The sequence below is a fragment of the Lynx rufus genome, unplaced genomic scaffold (genome assembly GCF_022079265.1).
Source record: "Lynx rufus isolate CCGP_SWC_20201006 ecotype Redwood Valley unplaced genomic scaffold, mLynRuf1.p SCAF_5, whole genome shotgun sequence".
Classification (NCBI taxonomy): Eukaryota; Metazoa; Chordata; class Mammalia; order Carnivora; family Felidae; genus Lynx; species Lynx rufus.
Genome location: NW_025814867.1, coordinates 63,804,704 through 63,830,012, shown reverse-complemented (window position 1 = coordinate 63,830,012; position 25,309 = coordinate 63,804,704). Strand labels below are relative to the sequence as shown.

Here is a 25,309-nt window from a genome sequence, read left to right as displayed (position 1 = left end):
GAGTTTGGATGGTGAGGGATGCTTGTACACGTGATTTATCTGTTAGTGATCTTCCGTGGAAATAAGAAGATGGCTAATATTTGACCAATTTCAGTGGCCTGGAATAGTCACTTTCTTTTTCAAGGAGTCTAGTATTTAGAAAAGCAATACATTGAATGCCTTCCTCTTAGTTTATCTACCACTGTCTTCATGGGACTTTGTCTTCTTTATGACCTCAGCTCAAAACTGGCTTTATTCTTTTCTTTTGCTCAGTGCAATAGCCAAATAATTATTGCTGGTGCAATGCTTTGTATGCACGCATACACAAAGTATACATGTTCTGGTTTATACGTCTGGCTTTTTATAGCTAACATTGTTTGGTATGTGGTAAAGCTCTTGGGACATGGAATTGCAAAAACAAAGTCAGCTGGATGCCAGTTGTATGTACCCTGCATAGCCATGGTGGGAGAGGACATGTTAAGTTATCCCCAAGTAGAGGTGGGGGATGGTCTTCTGTTCTGCAGCATATCTTCTTATGTTAAAATGTTTGCAATTATATGACAGTTTAAAAAAAAAAGACTTATTCAGTATATGAGACTGAGTCTGCCTCTAGAAAGATTCCTAATGAAATAAGAAGGAAGGAGAAGAATAGCTCTTGTGAAAAAATTTTAATTTCAAATCAGGCAGTGAAATGAATAAAGAGCTCCATGCAAATATATCTTGACCTGCATGTGGGTTCTGTGACAGACACTTGGAATACTCATCAGTGAGTCAGCAGAAGAGAGTTAATGCTCACACTGAAGAGTCATCAGGGTGGGTGCACTGCCCCGGAGGTTTGGAAAATACAGCTGTCAAATTGACCCTAAAGAAATAAAGGACAGGATAGGATGGATCGGAAAGAAAAGTCCTGGACCTCTTAAAGTCGTCAAAGTTCTTAACATCTTGTTTATCTTTTTGTTTTTAAGATTGTTTATTTTGAGAGAGACAGAGACAGCAACAAGCGGAGGAAGGACAGAAAAAGAGAGAATGAGACTCCCAAGCAGGCTCTGTGCTGTCAGCGCAGAGCCCCACACGAACTCATGAAACTGTGAGATCGTGAGCTGCGCTGAAACCAAGAATCAGACACTTAACCAACTGAGCCACCAGCTGCCCCAACATCTTGTTTATCTAAATTTCCATTCGGAAATATCCTCTGTGACAGTCTGCTGCAGACATGTACCGAGGGGAATCTTACCTGTAAAAAGGGCATTCCCTGGGACTGTGAGCCTTTCCTATGAAACACTTCTGATTAGTTATCTGCTTTGGGTTGGGAGAGACTCAGCAAGAAAGGGAAATGAAGCGGCCACAGAAGCGAAAGGGTTGGAGGCGGGGAGAGAAGAAGGGGAGAAGCAAGAATGAATGCCACACGTGGACAAACAGGGAGGAGGGTGGAGAGTAAGGCAGTGAAGTTCTGGATGGAAATGGAACGACATATTTTAGGGAGCAGAGAGACAAGTGAAAGGGAAGGATCCTAAAAGACAGAAACAATACAGGAAGTCTGCTGAAGACAGTCCAGCTCATTAAGGGAGCGCTTGAAGCACCCCCTTGCTTTATCAGTAGGGCATGTGAGGAAACGCACCATTAGTGGTCTTCCCTTCCTGTCCCATGAGAAAGCAGTTTTCTGCTGTTCCCAAGCAATCTTTTTTTTTTTTAATGTTTATTGTTTTTTAGAGGGAGAGAGAGAGAGAGAGAGAGTGGGGGAGTGGCAGAAAGAGAGGGAGACACAGAATCTGAAGCAGGCTCCAGGCTCTGAGCTGTCAGCACAGGGTTCAATGCTGATGCTGGCCTCGAACTCACAAACCGTGAGGCCAAAGTCGGAAACTCAAATGACTGAGCCACCCACGCACCCGTTCCCAAGCAATCTTAATGCCCACCAGTGTCTCCCTCACTGACGCCATGACTTTGCAACCGACCAGTCAGTAAGACAATATCCAGTCAGTGCAAGATAAACTCTTAAGTGGGTCCCAAATTCCCAGTTAACTGAAACAGCACAAGATAACTGGGTATCAGATGGCTTATGTGTTCTGTGTTTTTGGGGCTAGGGTTTACTGTGACAGAAAATAGCTTTTTTTAAGAAGTTCTTGATGCAGAACAGGTATGAAGAGTTTGGGTTCCTTAAAACAAATTGATCAGAGGGACACAAAAATGGCTGTGCAGGTGACTACAGATAATCCTTATTAGGAAGCAAATGAGTTTCTATCCATTTATCCATTGAAGCACCTTTTTTTTCTTGTTTGTTTTGTTTTTCTTTGTTTTGTTTTGTTTTGTGCTTCCAGGTAGAAGAGCGGTCAAGGCTCAACCGGCAGAGTTCACCTGCCATGCCTCACAAGGTTGCCAACAGAATATCTGACCCCAACCTGCCTCCAAGGTCGGAGTCCTTCAGTATCAGTGGGGTTCAGCCTGCTCGGACACCTCCCATGCTCAGACCAGTCGATCCCCAGGTACCTCTCCCCTTTGTTCCATTAGCCATTTCAATAGGGTGTACAGTTAAGCCTACGAAAACAACAGGGGATTGTAACTTGGATTCACACATCGGACCAGTCAAACAATGGCCCTTAATACAGAATCTATAGAAATAGAGGAGACCCCACTGGATTCGAGGGACGGGGAAGGGGTGAGAAAGAAAAAAAAAAAACCCATCCTTAACTTTGAGCCAACCACAAAGTCATTTCTTGGTAAATTGGCCTCACTGGAGACCCATGGAAGTGTCTGCAAGGTAGGAACAAGCATACTTGTAGTTATAATTACCAAGCTAATAGTCGTGTATATATGTATATGTATACACACACACAAATATATATATATACATATATATGCATATATATATGTTATATATAAACTATTATATTATCTTTTGTTCATTGGGATTTTGGTATGATCTTTAACCAGAAAAAGTAAATGAACTTGGATAAAATTGTGTCTTCCAAGCCAGTGTTTCCCAAAGGGAAACCGGACCATTAGCATCAGCGTCACCCAAGAAGTTGGTAGAAATGCAGTTTCCTGGGTCCGCCTCAGACCTACTGCTCAGACCTTCTGTGGGGGCCTGGTAGTCTGTGGTTTAACAAGCCCCCAGGGTGCTCCTATGCAGTCTAGGACTCGAGAGCCACTGTTGTAAGCTATTTAAAAAAGAAAAAAAGGTACTCCACTTCGGGAGATGTTTCTGGAGGTTTTAGGAGGCTTCTTAAATTTTAAATACTAAAAATGAAATAGGAAGTGAAGTAAAGAATGGAATTTTATGAAAAACAAAGGTGATAATGCAGCTGGTTTCACCCACACGTCTTTGAAAACTCTTTTGAAGTAGGTTTGTGGTTTTGTGCTCTATTTGTAAAATATGCTTTGTTTTAATATTATTGTTTATTATATTTCATGCTAATTAACATTAAGAAAAATTTGCTTACAGTTCTATTCTGGTTGAAGCATAACATTCACCTGAACTAGACTTTGAGAATTTTCACTGAACTATAATTAATAATATTTCCGATTTCAGACCAAAGATGGTCTGAAGAGGCTAGGGCAGGCCTGCTCCAGGGGTAAGACCTCAAGGGCGAAAGGAATGGGGCTAGGCTAATGGAAGAGGACTTTGGAAATGCCCCCCAGGGGTCTGGCACTGAGAGGGCCTGATAGGCCCCTTGCACAAATCAGATTTTAGATTAGTGTTTATTGAATTTAGGAAGTACTGTAGGTGTTTTCCCAGCCAAGATTTATTGACCACATTCCATATGCCAGGCACAGTGCTAGACTCAGAGATACCATGTTGGACATGGCTCCCATCTCCAGGGAATTCACCTTTGTGGTGGAGAAGTAGACAGGCTTACAGAAGCAGTAGCAATAAAATGTGAGCAGTTCTAATGGTCAAGAGCACTGCGAACTCTTGAGTTTAATGATTTGTCTTAAAGAGCCACATTTCTACCAGAAGATGGCATGTCTTCCCTGCATGAACAATATCAATGCATGCCAAATTGTGTGACTTACAACTCGGAAAAAAAACATCTTGGTGTGGAGAGATACATAGTATCGTGGGTGGTAAGAACCAGCTTACCAGAAAACAGAATAATGCAGAGTTAGGTGTGTGGACCATGAGGTATGTGTGAGTTCCAATCCAGGCTCCAGCACCTATAAGCTGTGAGATCTAGGTTGTTATCTAACCTCTCTAGACCTTCCATTCACATGTGTAAAATGATGACATAATTTTGTCTACCTCATGGTGAATTTAGTGAGTTCTTAAGAAGTAAGATATTCAGAGCATTTCTTGTTTTACAGAGTACTCTCTAATGTCAGGTTAAGGGTGTTGAAGGAGGAAGTTTATCATGTTAGAAGAAAAATATTTAAATACGTTATCTTGCTGGTCAGTAAATGTTCACTGAAAATTGCTCTCATTGTCACCACACTCATTTCACTGACTTCTTAGCAATCCCGAGTAAATCACTTAATTTTTGCGAGCACCCTGGTTCAGCCCTACATATGTCTGTAAATGGGAAATTTGGAAAAGCTTCTGAAAGTATGCTGGAGATAACTATGATGGCCTCTTTGTCCTCCCTAAGATTTTATTTTCCCTTCCACTGAATGAGGTACTAGCTTATCTACTCTTTCTTCTAATCCTGTTGCTCTAATGTTGGTTCGATGCTTAGATTCCTCATCTTGTAGCTGTGAAATCCCAGGGACCTGCCTTGACCGCCTCCCAGTCAGTGCATGAGCAGCCCACGAAGGGCCTCTCTGGGTTTCAGGAGGCTCTGAACGTGACCTCTCACCGTGTTGAGATGCCACGCCAGAACTCGGATCCCACCTCTGAAAACCCTCCTCTCCCCACCCGCATTGAGAAGTTTGACCGAAGCTCTTGGTTACGACAGGAAGAAGACATTCCACCAAAGGTAACAGTGTGGCCTGCTTTTATCATCATTAGTGTCATGGTCATCATTGTTTTTTATTGGTATTATTACCTCTATTCCAGACCTTTTATGGTAATGAGGAGCACGAGAATGTCAAAGCACCGCCCATGTTTGTTTTCATCCCTCCTCATTCCCAAGCTAAGACTTGGATTATCATTTATCACTTCTGACCTTCATTTCCCAAGAAATGGAGGCTCATATAGATTGAGTGACCTGGAAACATCTATCCTGTATCCAGAATTAGAACTCTCAATCTCAAGCATTCCAAACTATTATTTTACTATCCATATTAAGAAATAGAATAATAAGGGCACTTGGTTGACTCAATCAGTAGAGCAGGCAACTCTTAATCTCAGAGTCATGAGTTCAAGTCCCACATTGGGTATATAGCTTTCTTTAAAAAGGAGAAATAGAAAAATGGATATTTTCACTGGTGACTGAATCTACATCTAGACTAATTGAAAACTTGCAGATAAAAAGTAGAAAATTGATTTATTCCTACTTTTTTTTTTTAATTTTTTTTCAACGTTTTTTATTTATTTTTTTGGGACAGAGAGAGACAGAGCATGAACGGGGGAGGGGCAGAGAGAGAGGGAGACACAGAATCGGAAACAGGCTCCAGGCTCTGAGCCATCAGCCCAGAGCCTGACGCGGGGCTCGAACTCACGGACCGCGAGATCGTAACCTGGCTGAAGTCAGACACTTAACCGACTGCGCCACCCAGGCGCCCCTATTCCTACTTTTAATAAGAACACAAAGTGAAATCAGATTGCAGGTGTTCAGAAGATAGTATTGCTCTTAAAATTGGCTGTTTAAGGCAAGTTCCTTCTAGCCTGGGTCATAATTTAATTCCTGAGGATAAAACTGTAGGGTGAAATGACTAGCCATCCACCGGACAGAATAACCCTGGGATTGGTTTCTTTTGTTTTTACCTAAACCAGTTGTTACTCATTCCAAAAGTTGTTATGTAATGTGGTCATGTATCTCACTACAGACATCTTGGAAATATTTCAAAATACTGGAGAAATGTTTGCCTTAGATTTTTCCTGGTCCAAGATTCCCCTTTCTTTTGAACTTAGCATAGGATCTATGACAAATGGAATGTCCCACAATTTCCAAAGATCAGTGCCATTGTTGATTCCAGGAAGAAATAATACTTTTTACCCAATGATCTTCAAATATTCTTCCTCATCTTCTACTCAAAAGGATATTATAACAGGATTTCCGTTGTTTTGGAAATGAAAATAGCTGATCATGGCTTTTTTGTTGGTGCTCTCTTTTTGTGGAAGCCGAGATGCCATCAGAAAAGGTTAGTTAGGGAGCAAAGTCCAATATGGAAAATAGGACAGGCAGAGAAGTGTCACGAGAGCCAGAAAAACTGAAAATGGAAGTGAGTGGTCCACTCTCTGAAAGCATGTAGGCATACATTTATAACTCTGGGAGAAAATTTTACATCTATACAAAGGTTTTAGTTTTAATAATTTGTTAGATTCTTTCTTCTCTACAACTATTTAAGTTTACAAAAAGAAAAAGGAATATTTAATTTGAGTGGGTGGAAACTCTGATTTGGCCATTCTGCTTCACTTCACTGACTAATCTTCCTAGGTCTTTATCTTAAAATGCATCATAATAACCAACAAAATTTATATTAATCTTAAATATCACTTAATGTATTAACCAATAATGTTATAACAAAGCACATTTTTAAAATACCTAGTGCAAGACACAAATCACTTTAGGGGCAGCTGGGTGGCTCAGTCGGTTAGGCATCCGACATTGACTCAGGTCATGATCTTGCAGTTCGTGAGTTCAAGCCCCGTGTCGGGCTCTGTGCTGACAGCTCGGAGTTGGGAGCCTGCTTTGGATTCTGTGTCTCCCTCTCTCTCTGCCTTACCCCCATTCACACTCTGTCTTTCTGTCTCTAGAAAATAAATAAAAACATTAAAAAAAAAACCCACAAACCCACTTTAAAAGAGCCCCAAGAAGTGAATGAAACGGAAGTACCTGACAAATGTTTAACCCAATTAGCTATCACGGGATATCTACATTTTCATTTCCTGCTTACTTTCATACAGTATTATTCTCCTCCCTCATGTTGGACCCCTTTAGTACACTTACAATATTTGATTTCATTAAAAATGTTTAATGAAATGAGACATACATGAATTCCACCTTAGGCCTCGTCAGATAAGCTAATAATGATACATGTTCCTACTCTGTGTCTGATGATACACACATAGTCTTTTTGAAGACCCTGCCAGTATTTTCAATATTAATCCTGTTTTGTGTTACATTTGCAAATTGACCTTCCAAAGCACAGTGTCTAGGGGTTTGTTTCTAATTAGTGATTGCAAGTTGATTAGGAAATTGAAACATATAGAATCTATTGAAGCAGTTTCTCTGAGCTCAGCAACATGTGGCTTACGTCCCAAGTTCTAGCCTGATACCCTAGTTTCTCCCCAGATGTCATCATTTCCTTGCCTGTTTATCAGTTGTGACGTAGCTCAGCTTCTCTGGATTACTCTCATCTGATGAAATTTCCAATGATCAGCTAAGTTGATGGTACCCCCAAAGAAATATCTGATATTCACCACTCTTACACAAGCAAAGGAGGTCGGTTATTTTAGCCCAGTGAATCAAAATAATTAGCTTGGTCTCCTTTTTAATTTGTTTTTATAGTTACCGTACTCCTTCGTGATGGCTGAATGTGCCTCAGCCAGTGTCTTTTGTCTGATTGTGTTTAGGGAGTTAAATATTTCTTTGAAAAATGAACACTATTGCTTGCCTGTTTCTGTAACTCCTGGTAAATTTTAGGAAAGGGTTAGGCTGCTTTTCAAGTAAGAGCCTATGGGAGCTATTTTATGGAAAATATTTCTGAATTCCGGTTTTCTTTCAGGTGCCTCAAAGAACAACTTCTATATCCCCAGCATTAGCCAGAAAGAATTCTCCTGGAAATGGTAGTGCTCTGGGACCCAGACTGGGATCTCAACCCATCAGAGCAAGGTAAGGGAAGGAAGATGGTTAAGGTAGAGGAAAAAACCCCACCTGCCACTGTCATTATTGCTTTCCTAAAAATTGGTTTTGTCCTTGTTTCACTTCAGAGGCATGTTGACTGGGCACTTGGACTGTAAGCTTCTGTGGGGCCGGAAGATACACCTTTTATTTCTTCAGTCACCTTTCACAGAAATCAGTGCAGAGTGAGGGCTCATGAATAAATGAGTGAGTGAGGCATCCCAGAAGCCAACCAAGTGTACCTCATTTTTAAAATTTGAGAGTAAAATTGCAAATATAAGTCTGGTTGGAATACCCCAAACCATTACTTAAGAGGCCATTTCATGAAGTCAGCAGAACAAGACAGCCTGGTTTGAGGTGATTTTTAGCATCAGGTCAAGAAATATACCCTCGGAGCCATTAAGACATTACAAAGTAATTGCCAAAGAAATGTATCAGTGGCCAGCTGCAGAGGTCCCTAGCTTGACAAATTACAAAAGAACTATTTCTTAGTAAAAAATCACCTCTTTGGCATTATGGAGGGTCACTGAGATACAATTATGCTTCCACCGCTACTCTGTGCTCTCCTAGAATTTTCCATCAACAGTGGATATTCCTACAGTGAGGAAACTGCATTCACCTACCGGTTGGTGTAGAGGTCTCAAGAGAATCTGGAAAGTAAGCAATATCTGTACTGTATCTGAGCTGATTCTATGCCATTTGCTTCTCCAGTTCGTCGAGCTTCCCTCAGGTTTTTCATGATGAATACACCACTTTTTAGGATCAACTGAAATAGCAAATGGTTTCTGCTGAGACTATAAAAAGGATGAGCTTGGGCAGGCCGTTATGTTCTTCTTCACTGTGTTCACGAGAGAAGGACTCTCCCTAGCTAGTAAGAACGAGAGACTGGAAATGAAAGTTATGATTATTTGTACGTATCTTTAATATAGGGAATGCTTTTGATAGTGAAGCTTTAATTTTCCTCTTCACATGAAGAGCTTTAGAAAGAGGTCAGTCCAAAAATAAGATGGAACTGTACTAAGAACAGTAATCCCTTCAGGGCGAAGAAGTTAGCCCATTCTGAGTGGGATTGCCAATAGCAGGAAGCTCTGAATGAGCCATTTTTTTCCCAGTGACTTGTCAGCTCCAGCCTGAGCTGGCGTTGCTAAGCAGCGCTGAGGAAGACCAGAGTGTACTGTGACCGGGAGCCAAAGGAGCATCAGCCCTGGGATTGCGGGCGTGAACTTTGTCAGTCCCCCTCTTCGAGCAGCAATAAGCCCCCAATTATCCGTGCTTCTTGGTCCCTTGGACCCTGCCCTCGAGGCTCTGGTCATGGGATCAGTTGCTTAGAATTTTAGCGGCTGTAGATCAAGCGTCATTTCAACTAAAATCTTTTTCATTTCTATCAACCGAAAAGAAAGAGAACTATCATTATATAATCAAATAAAAAGCAGCTCTTTGTTCCCTCTGAAGTGTTATTTTAATGACACTAGGGCCTAAGATAGTTGGCTTTTGATGGTCAGTGGCTTGTAAAACATGAGCTTTTCCCTCGGACCCACTTAAATTTGTACTTTGTCCAAAGAATGCAAACTTTGTGAGACAGCTAACATTTTTCTGCTTACAGAGAAGGGAGGGAGGGAGTGAGCTAAGAGGTAATAATTATTTACCTACAATGAAAATCAGGGACTGTGAGGGAGGGGGTGGAGATCCCCATCTCTGCCAACCAGAGTAATCATCCCGGACCCCCTACTTCTTGCTATCACCAAATGACCAACACTTAAGATGTGAATCAGACTTTGCCAGTCTAGATTGGATTGCATTTTTTAAAGCTTCAGATTTGGTTTATTTACTCTTTGGTTATTTACTGTTTATTACTTCAGGATTTTGGTTTATTGGTTTCGGTTGCCTTTGCTTCATAAGAAAACATCCTAAAAGTTAGTAGTCTGAAATAGGAACAATTTATTATTTCTTGCGATTCTCTGGGTTGGCTAATAAGTTTTTCGGCTGATCTCACTTGGGCTACTTATGCAGCTGCGCTGAGCCGATGGGTCAGCTGTACCTTCATGTGGACCTTCATCCTGGTCTTCTTTACTGTTTGGCAAACTCAGGACAGCCTCCCGAGAGGGAGGGCCCCAGTACAGGAGCACTTTTCAAGCCTTTGCTTGCATCATCTGTGTTGATGTCCCATTGGCAACCACAAGTCATGTGGGCAAGCCCTGAGTCAGTGCGCTAAAGGAAATACACAGGGCACGGACGATGGGAGATGTGATTGGCTGGGGGCATTACTGTAAAACAGACTCTCCTATCTTATATTGGTCTTAATGAAGTTCTCATAGTTCTTTTTGTACCACTCTTCAGGCAACTGGCCATCCACGAAGCCATGACAAAGGGTTGCTTTTAAAGAATTCATCCTTTACCATGTTTATGAACTATACTTCTTGTTGTTGGTCAGTATTCCTTTTTATCCTCCCGGCCCTTCTCCTTAAATTGATCCTCAAGGGAAAGTAGAAAATTAACAAAGTAAGAATGGATCCCAAGAAAAATCACACATCTAATAAAGGACAAATTCAGGATGTTTTGTTGTTATTATTTTCATTTGCTAAATTCAGCAAATGTATATTGAGGACCTGCTGTGTTCAGGGCTGCATGGGACCTTGGGAGTCAGTGACTCAACCAAGACCACCTGAGTCTAGGGCCCATGGGTCAGAGGATATACCATACCTGCTACCCTTTGGAGCTATAGGCATTATTAGGGGCAAAATTCTATTTCTTGCCTTGCTTTCTTCCTTTGCTTTGAGGTAAATATGTGAATTATTGGAAGAAGGCAGAGGCTCCCTTCTTTTGTAGCAAATGTAGGGACCACAAATATAAGGCAATAATGTCTGAACATGGAAGGAGCCTGAGTCCCCAAGCAGAGGCTCCCTTCTTTTGTAGCAAATGTAGGGACCACAAATTTAAGGCAATAATGTCTGAACATGGAAGGAACCTGAGTCCCCAAGCAGAGGCTCCCTTCTTTTGTAGCAAATGTAGGGACCACAAATTTAAGACAATAATGTCTGAACATGGAAGGAATCTGAGTCCCCAAGTCCCCACTTGAGGAAGAACCACCAAGGAGACCAGTTTGATCTGAGTGAGAAGTAAACCACTTTTGTGCTAAGCCAGCAGGAAAAAGGAAGACTAGAAAATAGAGCCTAATGGTTAAAGAGCTCAGTTTTTGCTTCCTGAATTTAAGTACTAATGAACTCCAAGCACTAGGTGCAAGATATTGTATATTCCATAGTAACTGCAGAATGTATGCTAATTTCTGAGAATGTAGGAAACAGTATGTGTAAGTCAGTAAGCTACTTGGCACCCTGAATGGAAGATTCTGGAGGTGAGTTAAAATGGGAGATGGAAGCATGCCTCCAACGTGAGGAAAAAGCAGAGCTTTACTATTTTCAAAAGCCTTCCTTCTCCCAGAAAAAAACTCCCTATTATGTCACTTCCCCTATCTACACACACTACACCAAATCAAAAAGAGCCCTGTAAAGAACATGTCTTAGAATCGTTGTGTGTGTCAAGGAATACAGCTGTGCTGACATTAGCTGGTCAGGAAAGTGTTACTGGGCAACCCCCTTGCATCCCTGCCTTCTGATTGGTTTGGGGCAATTTTTTATTTATTTCTTTAAGAAACACATCTGGAACATCTTTATTTGTGAGGCACTCTTCAGTGTGCATCTCAAATAGTAACTAATTTAAACCATTTAACAGGCGCCTGGGTGGCTCAGTTGGTTAAGTGTCTGACTCTTGATTTCAGCTCAGGTCATGATCTTGCCATTCCTGAGATCGAGCTCTGCATCTGGTGCACTGACAGCACGGAGCCGGCTTGGGATTTTCTCTCTCTCTCTCTCTCTCTCTCTCTGCCCCTCTCCTGCTCATGCATGTGCATGCTCTCACTCTCAAAATAAATAAACTTTAAGCCATATAGCAACTCTGTGAGGTAGTGGCTATAATCACTTCTATTTTATAGAAGGGAAACTGAGACAAACACAAGTTAACTAAATTGTTTAAGGTGACAAGATTATTAAGTGATAGAGCCACCATTTGAACCATTGTCCACAACCATTCTGTGGCACCAAAGTCCACACTCCTAAATACCATGCCATGCTTACCTGTTTTGCAATAAACACAGCTGGTGTTGCTGCATTGTGTTCCCGAAGGAAAGAGGGTTCTTGATTTGTTCATTTTGCCTCCATTTTGCCTCCATTTTTCCCACCATGTAATTGAGTGAGAATGTTAATAGCTCCTCTTAATCCTGTGGTTATTGATTCTCATCTTGTGGTATTGACTAGCTTTTAGTGGTTGTTGTCCCATAGAACCTATTTATAGCCCCCAAACTTTCCTACTCAAGCTGGTACTGATATCATTAGGTGCTTTTGACAGTTTCCACCCCATCACCATAACCCCACACACCTGTTCCTGCCCTTCTGTCTCATGCATATGCAGATCTGTACGCAGTTCCTACCTGCTGTGTGGGCTCCCAGATGCCTTATGGTGTCAGAGTGATTAGTTGAGTTTAAATCAAGATTTGGTTTGTTCATTTTTTAAAATACCGTTTTAAAAAATTCCAGGTACCTTAATATTTAACTTTGATTCATGTGTTCTTTTAAAGCAAATTAAAATTTTATCAAACAAGTACATTCAGAATATGAAAAGATTTAAAGTAAGCCAGAAGCACCGAGTCAAAACCCAATGACTAAATGCTTAATTTAAAAAAATAATTCTCTGTCCCATCCCAAACCTCTCTTCCTATGGCTCATTTGTTCTCATTGGCTGTGTCATCACAGAACAAAGTAAAGTGAATTTTGGCAGTCAGCCAGTTAATTACAGACTTGGCCCAAGTATTTGGGCCAAGAAATCACTTTGTAATCCTAATTTTCTGTTTTGACTTTTTATATGATTCAAGTAAATGAAATAATTGCCACATTTTCACTTTACTGTGTGTTTTACAGGCCCCATGGCATTGTCTGTGGGATGGCAAATGTCTGAACCAAAAGTTAGCATTTGAAGAAGTATATATGAATGTTTTCAAGTTTTTACACATTTGGATCTGAGTAGTTTCAGTTGATATGTGAACAAGAGAGATCTATTATTTCATAGAATTCTTCTGAAATTCCCTCTAAAAGCATTTATCTCAGACTTCTTGGCCCCAAGGCCAGACCAGATTACTATACAATAAGGAAAAGAAAAATATGAATGGTATGACATTTTATCAAAATACTTATATTTTCTGGGGCGCCTGGGTGGCTCAGTTGGTTATGTGTCCGACTCTTGAATTTCAGCTCAGGTCATGATCTCACAGATCATGAGTTTGAGCCCCTCATCAGGCTCTGTGCTCACAGTGCGGAGCTTGCTTGAGATTCTCCCTCCTCCTCTCCCTCTGCCCCTCCTCTCTGTCTCTCTCTCTCTCTCTCAAAAATAAATTAGAATGTTTTTAAAATTTTTTAATAAAATTGTTTTAAATACTTATATTTTCCAAAAAAAAAAAATAACATAGAAAAAGCATTTTGAAGTTTCCCCTCTTTCTATGTGTGTTTGTATAGACACTAAATACTTCTTTCAGTCTCCAGCAGCAAAAATAGCAACCTATTAAGATCAGCACCCATGCTGGTTCGCTCCAGTAAGAAGGGCCTGTGCTAATGAGGCCCAGGTCACGGATTTAATACCCATGGGATTCAATTAATTTCATGCCAAAAGAGGCTCTGAGCTCCATCCGAAACACGTGCACTTGCCAGCTGGTTCTGCCAATGACCAGGCCCCTCTCTGACAGCCTGGGCCCAGGCCTTATATCATCAATATGGCAGCAGCCTCCCACCTGGTCAGCCTGCATGTCTCCTCCCCAGTCATCCATAAGCCTGCCCTAGGAGACCTGTGTGCTCTACCAAGCTTTACAGGCACTGCTGCATAAAGCATCCATTTCTTCTGATGACCCACTCTTCCAGGCTATCCTAACACAGACTTAGTACTCCATCAGGGTGGGTGTCCTCTCTACACCAGCTAGCCCCAGAAAAATCACAGCCCCTGCGTCTTCACTCAGGCGCTCCCCCAGACTTCCTGCTTATTCCTCAAAGTCCCAGTCAAGTCCTGTCTCCTTCTTGACACCACCTCAACGACCCCAGGCTGCATTCATCGTTCCCCAAACTCCGACAATACTTACGGGCTCTTTCACGCGTAGCATGCAGAGATTTGCCTTCTTCACTGTTGTCTCCGCTGCCTGTTTCTCACGTCTAGAATTCTGCTGCCTCTCACACCTGTGACCTGTGCTGTCCTCCATCCCTCATACTGGTCCAACGAGTCTCACAAAGCAGCTGTTTCACAGAAAGGTATTGGTTAAATTACCAAAGGAGTGCTGTGTTCAAGCAAGTAGCTGGATCCTGCTACCACACCACAGTCACCAGAGAAAAATATCTCAGAGCTCACAGCCACCCTTCTCACAATAACTAGATGAATAGTTATTCATCTAGTTATATAGTTACATAGATAACTATAGATAATAGTTATATAGATAAATAGACTCACAATAACAAAGTGTTCTTTGTATTTAAAAATAAAAAACACTACATTACCATTCTACAAAACGAAAGCAACTACCAAGAAGCCTTAGCATGTCCATTACCTTTAATCTGTGATACAGTTGGCTAGCAATGCAATTTTTAGGAAAAAAAAAAAAAACAAACCTTTGGACTTTATTAATTATGTATAAATAATTCCTGACCATCACTGTTTAATCAAACAAGACCATGGGAAATAATTTATTATTGGGAATAAAAGGAGATAAGATTGTTTCTTTAAGGAAAATTCAAAAGGTAGGATACTGCATAAGTATTATACATTTATCATTTTAGGTATTCTCCAAATCAGGGCTAGTTCCAGTATGGATCCAAAACTATTTTAGCCAGTTAAGTGCTAGCAGTTTTCACAAAAATAATTACTATGCAAAGGAGTTCTATAAAAATATTGAGAATTTAAACATTTTCCTTAACTTTGATAATCACTTCTGCTTCAGTCGATCATACTGTTGGGTTGACTTAGCAACTCCTTTACCATAAAACCTTAAGATAAATATTGTCATAAATTCTATATTTATGTGATAAAAATTACTAAGTTATGAGGACATATTTATTTTCACATATGTTTTCCAGAGCCACCAGCCATGTCTTACAATAACCCAATATTTAAAACATTTTCTCACTTGATCAAATGTTTTTGGAAGATACATCACCAAAAGCAAAGTTCTTAAGTTTTCAAAACAGAAATTATTTGGTCCAGTTGCTGCTATAATGATGTCATTCTGTGGCCAGATTTTTGGTACACTAAAATGCAAGCATCTCAAGGGAAGAGACCATATTATTTCCACTTTTGTACATGAAACATGGGACACCCCACACAGTTTAGTGTGCACTTGACAGTCTTGAAATGAGGGGAGCAAAATGAAGACTTAAAATTGCATTTTAACATGAATTATTGCATTAAAATCGTAGTCTGTGATCACACTAAGGTGTGCAGTTCTGTTTGGAGAACTGAAGACATTGGAAACATGTAGGGGCCCTCGGCAGGTGGATGGCAGTGGATTTGAGCTTTGAGTTGCAGGTTTCACTAAATTATCCATGCACTAATTTAGGCCCAGAATTATATAAATGAAAAGGCCTCTAAGGTATAAATTAAAAAGGAAGAGCTTTGTGGAAACTTTGAGGATGCTGCTTATTTTTATAACAAAATCATAAAAACCTCAGCAGCTGTTTCCCACCACTCTCTTAGGACAGCTTCTATGATCACCAAAAGTGGCTTACGTGGCTCTGTCCATGCTCCCATGCTGCCCTGTGCTCACTGCAGGCAAAGCATGGGGGAAATTGGCTGTGTGCGTCCGTCTAAACCGGCAGATGACAAGACTGTGTCTTGTTCATTACCATATCTCAAATGCCTGACCCAGTGCTTGGTATAGACCAACTGAGTGAGCAAATAAATACCACTATTTTGGGGGCAGTTTACATATAAAGGTGAATAATAATAAGATTTTATAAAAGTATTTATTCTTGAATTAGCGCCCAATAATTATTTTAAAACACACCTCCTTTTGATAATAGCCAAAGTATATAAAGACTTCCTGAAAGAAATTTAAAATGCAAATATACCACTAACTACGTAAGCAGAGAATTTGATTAAGCAATTCACGGAAGAATTATAAATTGCAAATGAATGTGAATAAGAATTATTCTACCTCAAGAGTAATGTTTTAAAACAACATTACAACAACAAGATAGATTTTTTTTTTTTACAAAGTAGCAAACTGCTCATCCTAAAGCATGGTAAGAATTCAGTAAGATGGTCTGTTTCATACACTTCAGCAAAAACCAGTAATAACATTACACACCCACATACAAACACATATGCAACACACTCATCCCTGTTCATGTCCTTCCACCCAACAATCCCAGTTCCAGGAAAGAGATGTGACTGGGATGTACAGGTGCCTGGAGATACTTATTTCAATGTCGTGTGTCACGGCAATGTATTGGAAGTAGCTTAATATCCAGCGGTAGAGGAATAGTTAAACTAATTCATCCATATACTGGATTATTATGCAGCCATTATTATTTTTGTAAGCATAAGAAGCTGCTCCCAAAGCAGTGCTAAGGGAGGGTGGAAAAAAGCTGCAAAACCGAACATACAGCATGCTTCTGTATATACAAAAGTCTAGAAGATACTCTACCAAATAGTAAAATATAGTTGGATGTCTCTTGGGTCAGAGATTGAATGTGTTGCTTCCTTCTTTTATCTTTTAATATTTTTCAAGGTTTTTTGGTTTTTGGGTTTTTTTGGGGTTTTTTTGTTTGTTTTTTTTACAATGAACACAGGAATAAGGGTTTCAAAGAAAGCCTCCTTTGACGAGCACCATTTCAGAGCTAATATTTTAGTGTAATGACCCAGGAGCTGGGGTCAAGAGTTCATCTCATCCAGCAGTATCTGGCTGGGAGCTCCACAGAGGACGACATGACTGTCATTTCCGTTGACCCCTTCTGTGCAGTGTCACACATGTGCTCTCTTTGCTCCTTTGCACCGGGGGTGGGACTGGACTGTACTGTGTCTGTGGATGGCAAGGTGTCCAGGGTGTAGTCACCGCGTTCTGCCTTCCACACAGCAACCCTGACCTCCGGAGAACGGAGCCTGTCTTGGAGAGCCCCTTGCAGAGGACCAGCAGCGGCAGTTCCTCCAGCTCCAGCACCCCCAGCTCCCAGCCCAGCTCCCAAGGAGGCTCTCAGCCTGGATCGCAAGCGGGGTCCAGCGAGCGAACCAGAGTTCGAGGTAAACCTTCCCCCACCTTTCCCAACAACATTGCCTGGAGGAGAGAGCCGGGGGCATGGAATCCATTTACTTCCTGACTTTTGTGATTCCTGCTCCTGGCATGGCCACCGCTGTGTGATGCCACAGAGTCCTGACTTTCCGGAGCCTCAGTCTCCTTAGATGAGTGAACCGCCATCCCCAGTCATATACATTGTGACGTCACAGTGTGGACTAAATCTTTTCGAATTGCAGATCACGTTGTTTTCCGGGATGATCATAGACTATTGGTCTTATTTGAAAATATAATTACTTTTGAGTCACCTGAATTCCCATTTCCATTTGTTGTCTGTTTAGAGTTTCATGTACCCCCAAGTATCCTCTTCCCATTATGCCAGTCTTCCCTTTGCGTGTGAATATATTTCATGATACGAAGGATCTCTCAAAGTGGGATTCGGTAAAGACTAACGTAGAACACATACACATTTTAAAGAAGAAATAAACTCTTTGACTTAGAAAGTATATTTCACTCTTCTAGTTATTCCTACCAAAGAGGGATAAAAAATGAGCCTCTCTGACCATTTATTCAAGTCATTTATCACTGTTTAGTTTTCATTAATGAGGAAGCTTGTGAAAAACATTAGCATGTCCAGCTAATTACACATGACAACACATTGCTTCTAGCTAATCAAAATTTACTCTTTCTGAATAACCTTCAGAAGATAATTTTGCTTCCAAGTAATAAACACCAGAACTTTTTTAGGTGCAATTTGATAAATATTAACAAATTACTGTGCTCTGAGAAAAACCACCAGCCCTTTTTCTTAGCCTCTTCATTAGCCACAATCATAGGTTGCCACATATTAGCTTTTTAAGGTTTTAAATAAGTAGAGTCACTGTATTTCCATTTTGGAAAGGTTGAAATCTGGCGTGCAGTGCTCATGTCTCTGGACCGGGATATGGCTGCCTCCATATGCATTCTTCAGACCTCAGTGGTGCAGCACATAGCTATGTGTACTTCTGTTGCTTTACTTCAAATATAAATTTACTTAATTGAAAAAAGTGCCATTCATTTATCTTTTTTCTATTCACAAGCATCTTAATATCCTTAGAGAAAACTAAAGAAAACTAAAGTTATGCGTATCACTGTAATTCTCTGATCTGGTTTGGGTTTAATTCTTATCTTCTTTCCTTTGGCCCCTAGTTCCTCTGGGTTAAAAACACTGTTGTATCCCTGATGTGTTTCTGCCCATGAAAGACCACTTTACAGTAAAAGAATCTCTCTGATGCCAGATTGTTTTTTCTGTACCTATAAAAAAATCTGAGAGATACTCTTCACTCCGTAGCTGTTGGTGGACCTCCCCGATCCTCCATTCTGGGGCTCTTCCCCTTTGTCACCAATACTCTCCTTCCTGTCCCCACCTCATTCTTTCTTCCTTAAAGGACCCAGACAACCCCTGCCCCCCATTTAAAAAGCATTCCATCACATAAAATAGGTTTCTATTTTTTTCCCACAACACTCCCTCAAAATAACCTACTCTGACGGGTAAGTGGTACAAGAAGAAACCAACCATAGAATGCTAACACAGAATCTGGTCTAGTGTACTACCGAGAATAGGACTTGGGTAAGCCAGACAGAATACCAACTCTGCCCATAATTTCAGCATGACCTTAGGCTAGTATGCCATCTCTCTAAGTCTGTTTTGAACAGTGAAATGGGAAAAGAGGGCCATACATTGGGTTGCAGCAAGAATTCGATGAGACAGTTGACATAGAAGGCTTTTAGCATTAAGCCTGACACACATTTAGCACTCAGTAAATGGTGGTGGTGCTGGTACGTGCTAGTTTTTCTTACTATTATTAGTGACTTCCAGGTTACAAGCCTAAGTGTGTTTGCCTGAATATTAACAATTTTTTCATGGATGTGTTTGAGGATTTGCCTAAATGAATGATGTATCCCCTGAGTAATCCCGAAGGATGACTCACCACAGAACTCTAGAACTTGAGTCAACACTTTTGATGGTCATTATTTTTCTTGATCCCTGTCTTTCTACCTAGCCAACAGTAAGTCGGAAGGATCACCTGTGCTCCCCCATGAGCCTTCCAAGGTGAAGCCAGAAGAATCCAGGGACATTACCCGACCTAGTCGACCAGCTGTGAGTGCTTTTGAACTCTTTTAAATTACCAGAAAAGCCACAGGACACAGTAGTTGGGGATACACCCATGACTATGAAACAAAACTTAATGAGATTAATAAGAAGAATGGATGCTAGAAGTATCCAGAAGAAAGTAATACCTGATTAGGAAAGAACTGGACAGATCTCAGATTGCCTATCTGCCATTAGGCTTTCTGCCAATCATTAGCACTATTTTAGAGAATAAAAAAGGCGGGAAATAACTCCTATCATAACATAATTTCTACTCAGCAGCTTTGGCAAAAAGATGTTCAAGCTAGCAGTTGAAGGGATGTGGGCACTTTCTTTGGGTTTCTGTTGTCTACTCTGCCCTCTCCCCATATTATTTTCCATATGAATTAATGTAATTTATGCTGTTTTTCATGCCTTTAGGACCTTATTTTTCTGGACCAAAACATGATAAGCATGGTTTGACCATGGGTCTAGCTTCATTGCTGTGACATGACAGACCCCAGATAGTTTTAGCAAAAGAAATAAGAGCGTGGAGGCTGATATTTGAAAGTTGGAAATTAACTTGGGATGAGTTATTATCCATCCACATACTTTACTTAAAATTTCTGAGAACCTTTTCTTTGAAATGAATGCTAAGGCTTTTTGGTTTACTCTGGTTTTTACGTATTTAAGTAAGGAAGCGTAGTGAGAGTAATAATGAAGGGAATTTGCCCCATTTGGGGTTGACGCCCTTTCTGCTATTGCATTTGTCAGTTGTGTACTAACAATTCCCATTTTGTGTCTAACCTGCTCTCTTTCTTCTGGCTTTTCCCCCTCCTGTGGATTCTTCTGGATTGGGTTCCTCCTTTTTCAGAGCTATAAGAAAGCTATAGATGAGGTTAGTATTACCTTTTCTTGGTCATGCTGTCACAAGATGTAAATATACAGGTGATTTCCTGATGTTGACATTCAGAAAAGTGGCCTGTTGGATCACAGATTTAAAGCCCACTCCTCTGGAGTGGTCTGCTGGAAGGCAAGCCCCTTCAATGGCAGCCAGCCTGAGGCCCTCAGACACTCGGGTAAAGCTCCAGAGACCTTCCTTCGAAGCCAAAATGTCACTTTTCCAATGTTCCAATCTAGCTAAAGATAAACATTAGTGCTTTGTTATTGGCAGTTTTTCATTCCAGCATCTTCCAATAGCAAAGCCTGAGCTCTTAACCTGTGCTCACCAGCCTCGCGAGGGGATGGCGGTTTTACTAACAGAGAAAGAGACATCATTCTAAAGCACTCCAAATTTATAATGTGTGATTTGTGACAAGGAGTTACTGGGTATTGTTAGATTAATTTTGTGGGACATTAACTACAGCATCGGCAGCAACATCAACTTTAGTTAATGAATCCTGGCGAGTTAAGTGACTTTATTTCCTTATCTGCGGAGACATTTTTCCATTAGAAAAATATATGGCTTTGTCAATCTTAGGTAGCTTGCTAAGAAGGATGACTGCCTTCCTGCTGTTTGTCAGACCTGCATGAATACAGCACAGTGGAGTTGTGCTGTTGTTTGTTTTCAGAGACAGGCCTTGCAAAGAGTCCTGAGTGCATGGAATCTGAAGACTACTATTATGGCTTTAAGGCTGTAGCTCTGCTGAGCACTATTTTTGTGAAACGACATGGAAAAAGCGCTGGCTTTGGAATCAGCAAACTGCATTCAAATTCTAGCTCCCCCGAGTAAATAACTGGCCAGGACCAGTTTCCTAACCTTTTTGGGCCACAGTTTCTTCATGTGTAAGATGGGGATGAAGGCACCTGCTCTGCCTCGGTCGTAAGATTGATTAGGATCACTCAAGATCACGTGTGCGAGAACATTTTGAGAAAGCCAAGAGGCAGTCCTCATGCTAGTTTGAGCCCGCGGCATGGCGCCATTTTGGCAGGTGGGAGAAGCCGGATCCTATGCTTCTGACCTTTACCAAAGAGCCTCTCTTTTTCAGAATTAGGACTGCCTTACCATTCAGAGTGGTTTAGAATGTTATTTCTTAGGTAAAAGATTACTGCTCATAAAAGAATGAGACTCTATGTGTCTACAGTGTGTGGACGGCATTTATAAGAGAGCAAAATGAGGAACGTTTTTCATTGCTTTGTACCACAGCCCTGAACTTTCCCTCATCATAGTCAGAAGGACAGCAATTATTACACCTTTTGTCAGTTTTTTCCCACATGGTTGAAGACAGAAAGCGATATTCTGGTGCTATGGCTGCCAGAAAAAGGGTTGTGTGTGTGCGCAACTCAAGGGAAATCTCACAAGATTTCAGCTTGAAGGTGGTTGTTGTGAGGAAAATGGATTTCATCTGGTTAACCCAGGATATTTTAGGCTTTTTAAAAATTGCTTTATTTATTTTGCTTTACTCTCATACCCTGGACACAGATGAGAGATAGCAACAGAAGTATAAGTAATTGAGGTGATGTAAGTGGCACACCAAAATCTCGGACCATGTGTGATTGGAAAATATCCTCCAGGTGATTCTGTTAACCCTATCCCTTGAATATCACTGATCCAAACCACTAAAAATACAGGATTACTTGGTTCTGCCTAACTCAGTAGTTCTCCCCCAGGGACGATTCCACCTCTCTTTTTCCTTCCATCCCCTTCTTTCCCCTTAGGAGATATTTGGCAAAGTTTGGGGTGGTTTTGTTCATCACAACTTGGAAGTGGGGGGCAGTGCTACTGGTAGCCTGTGGGTAGAGCACAAAGATGCTGTTATACATCCTACCATGCCAAGAGAGCCACCCATAGTATAGAAGGATCTGGCCCCAAACATCAATAGTGCCACAGCTGAGAAACCTTGAATTAAACCTTTCTCCCATCTTCAGTCACAGGGTTCAATATGGCTTCCTTCCATTGTGACTGATTTGCCATTTAGATAACCCAGGATTGAAATGAGAAGTTTCAAAACTCTTGGAAAACATGTTGCTTCTTATTGTTAATTTAACAGTTTGATTTTTCATGAAAATCAGTCTCAGAGAGTGTCCATTAATTTAGCATTCCTTTCTAATGGGATATAAGATTGTGCAATATAGTCTGTGATTATTTAATACAATCATTGAAAATATTCTTTTCACTCTAGCAGTTAAACATATGACATGAAGATTGATACATAAGCAAATACTGGCTTTAGCACTATATTTTTGTTATTGTGTAAGAATCTGAAAACTCCCATCGCACACCCATAGACAGGACAAAACTTGAACCGTAGCTAGTGATCTAAAAGCTTTTTTTCTCAGATGAGGATGCTGGAGTTAAGTAACTTCCCCAATGTCACTTCTTAAGATTTCCTAAAAAGGAGATAAATTATTTTCATATGTAAAAAAAAAGACCAGCCTAAAAACTTTTAACCTTTATTTTAATAATTCAAAAAATTGAACTAAAGTCTGAATAAACTACATTGTTTCTAAAAAGAGACCCAAAAGAGCACCTTTTGAGGTAAAGTCTACATAATTGTCAGATTAAATAAGAGTTTTTTTTAATGAAAAAATATATATCAAGTTAATTCTAAAAAGTGTTACATCAAACAAGCCTTTGGGTAAGAGTCTCCTATCTTCACATTTACTCCATAGTCAAAAAAATCTTACCATTTTGCCGTATTTGTTTTTTAGTTGTGCATTTCTCAAATATTTCCATACTAAATAGCACTTTTTTTCTCTTTTTTGAAATTTTTTTTTTAGCTTCAGGCTTGAGACAGCCAAGCAATAAATTACCACAAAAACTCATTATATGGAGAAAATTGGTATTGTCAGAAAATAAAATGTATGAAAATGGATCTGAACCCAATGGTGTCAATTTTAGATTGTGTCTATTTTCTATAACTTTGCTATTGTAAATTTTTCCAGAGTGGATGGATAAGGAACAAAACTGCAGCTAAGCGTGTAGACTATTGGCAATGGAAGATTAATTTTCTTTGACTGGGGTATTACCTTCGAGTTACTCATTATTGTTACCTCGGGAGTCTCATATACGTCTCACCGTCCAAGCTGTTACCAAGTAAACTTAAAAGGAATTTGCAATTACTTCCAGTGTTTCAAGAAAGATAACTTTTTAATAATGAAGAAACAAAAAAAATTCTAATTAAAAGTGAAGTTGTAAAGCAGGTCAGAACTTTAAACTTTTCCTAGATACAGTGTTTAGAAAAATTTAGGTCATTTTTACAAATGAGAGTTTCTTTAATTCAATGGGCTTTGGACAAGCTAAATATTTCTAAATAGTTTTGACTTTTTAAAAATCTCTTTTATCTTGTCATGAAATGTCAAAGATAAGGAAAATGAATCCACGGGGAAAACGTATTATAAATTTAAATAAATCATAGCTAATATTATTATATTTTACTCAGAATTATTGACATTAGAAATAAATTATTTTAAACCATATTCTCTCTTTAAATTATAATAAAATGCTTTTTTTAATGATAAGTAACATTTTAAATGCCTTATATTCTTTGATGAGACCTAACATGCTCCTAAAATATAGAAGACAAAATAGAAAATAAATTTTGTTATTATTTTACTGGTTTGGAAGATTGTAATACCTTTTCTGTTCATAGCTTTAACAAATATCCAAACTATATTTCCCACTGTGCTCAAGTATTGCATTACCCTTCACTTTCTTCTCAATTGATAAAGGTAAACATTGGCAATGTCAAGAGGAAATGAGGAGTATAAGCTGAAATCTGAATATTGGCTTTTCCTGTTTTGGCCCATTGCCAAAGAAACAAGTAGATTTGCATAAAATTCTGTCTCTGTGGTAATTTTCTTCTTTAATGGTATACGTTATATTTAAACACCTTTGAGTCTTTTTAATAGAATTCTATTTTCACTTTCACAGATGGGGTAAATATATCCACTGAGATTGAGGCCATGCGTGTGTGCATGTGTGTAAAAGCCCAGCAAGCATGTTTGGGTGGAAAATGCACAATTTGAATTTTCAGAAACTACCCTTTTCCAAGTGCTTCAATTCAAGTGACTTCAGAACAAATTTAAAAGTCGTGCTTTCCTTTGATTTTATTATGAAATGAGAAAGAAATGACCCTGGACCTTCACTTAGCACCTTGACCTTCCTAAATTCTACACCAAATAAAACACCTGAAGCATTTAACCAACATAGTAATGCCTGATATACAGGTGACAGTAAAGAAACATGATGATTTGTTATCTCCTCAAAATAAAATTATATTTATAATTTAACGATACACATTTATCTCAGTTTTTCTTCTGACCAATTAGGATAGATTATCAGGGGTCATTTAGATCACCTACATTGCTCTAATCTTACATCAGGTGAATTGGACAAATACATTTCTGAATTGAAATAAAGAGAGAATATGGCCATAAGAAAACTGTGGGATTTAGTATCTTTCAATGAGTTTCTTTCTCCCTAATCCCCTGTCTCTCACTGAATGCTCTGATTCCCACATGGGTCACTAATATAGGGAGAAATGGTAAGACTGATATCAAATTGCTTTTTCCTCATTTGCATGCTACGTGCCATGGGCAGTTTAACCCATGCAAATTAGAGCGGCCATGCTTTTGCAGAACTGCTTCCCTCTGCATTGCTCTGAAAGCATGTGAAATAAAAGGTAGTCAGAGATTCAGCACACTGCCTGCAATGTGCCTGGTGATTAAATACCACATCATCACATCCATAAGGCTAAAGATTGCATCATACTCATGGAAAACTGAAAAACGATCTCTTCTCTTTTGGTGTTTGCACATGCACTTTGGTATTCCTCATAAGGGTTTCTGCCAGGTGACTGTAATTTTAAACAAAAGAAAATGAAACACCTATCGTTCTGGAAGAGAATTTCCTTGGTTTTTTTTTTTTCCTTTCTCTTTTTTCTTTTCGATTTTGTTGTTGTTGTTCCTCTTGATTAATTCAGCTCCGTGGCTATAAATTTCAGTGGCACTAGGCTTTGGGGTGGGCCA

The 25,309-nt window shown here is 39.9% G+C and overlaps 1 protein-coding gene across 3 annotated transcripts in view; it reads left to right on the top strand.

Annotated features, from left to right (window-relative positions):
- The window catches only part of TNIK (TRAF2 and NCK interacting kinase), a 395,341-nt gene that overhangs the window by 330,095 nt on the left and 39,937 nt on the right, over positions 1-25,309 (top strand). For 2 of the 3 annotated variants that reach the window (XM_047099965.1, XM_047099963.1), the window contains exons 15-20: positions 2,295-2,459; positions 4,647-4,886; positions 7,801-7,907; positions 17,074-17,237; positions 19,272-19,369; positions 20,214-20,237. In XM_047099965.1, the coding sequence (XP_046955921.1) occupies positions 2,295-2,459; positions 4,647-4,886; positions 7,801-7,907; positions 17,074-17,237; positions 19,272-19,369; positions 20,214-20,237 (798 nt within the window). The remainder of the gene's footprint in view (positions 1-2,294; positions 2,460-4,646; positions 4,887-7,800; positions 7,908-17,073; positions 17,238-19,271; positions 19,370-20,213; positions 20,238-25,309) is intronic. The other variant, XM_047099964.1, reaches the window with a different exon arrangement.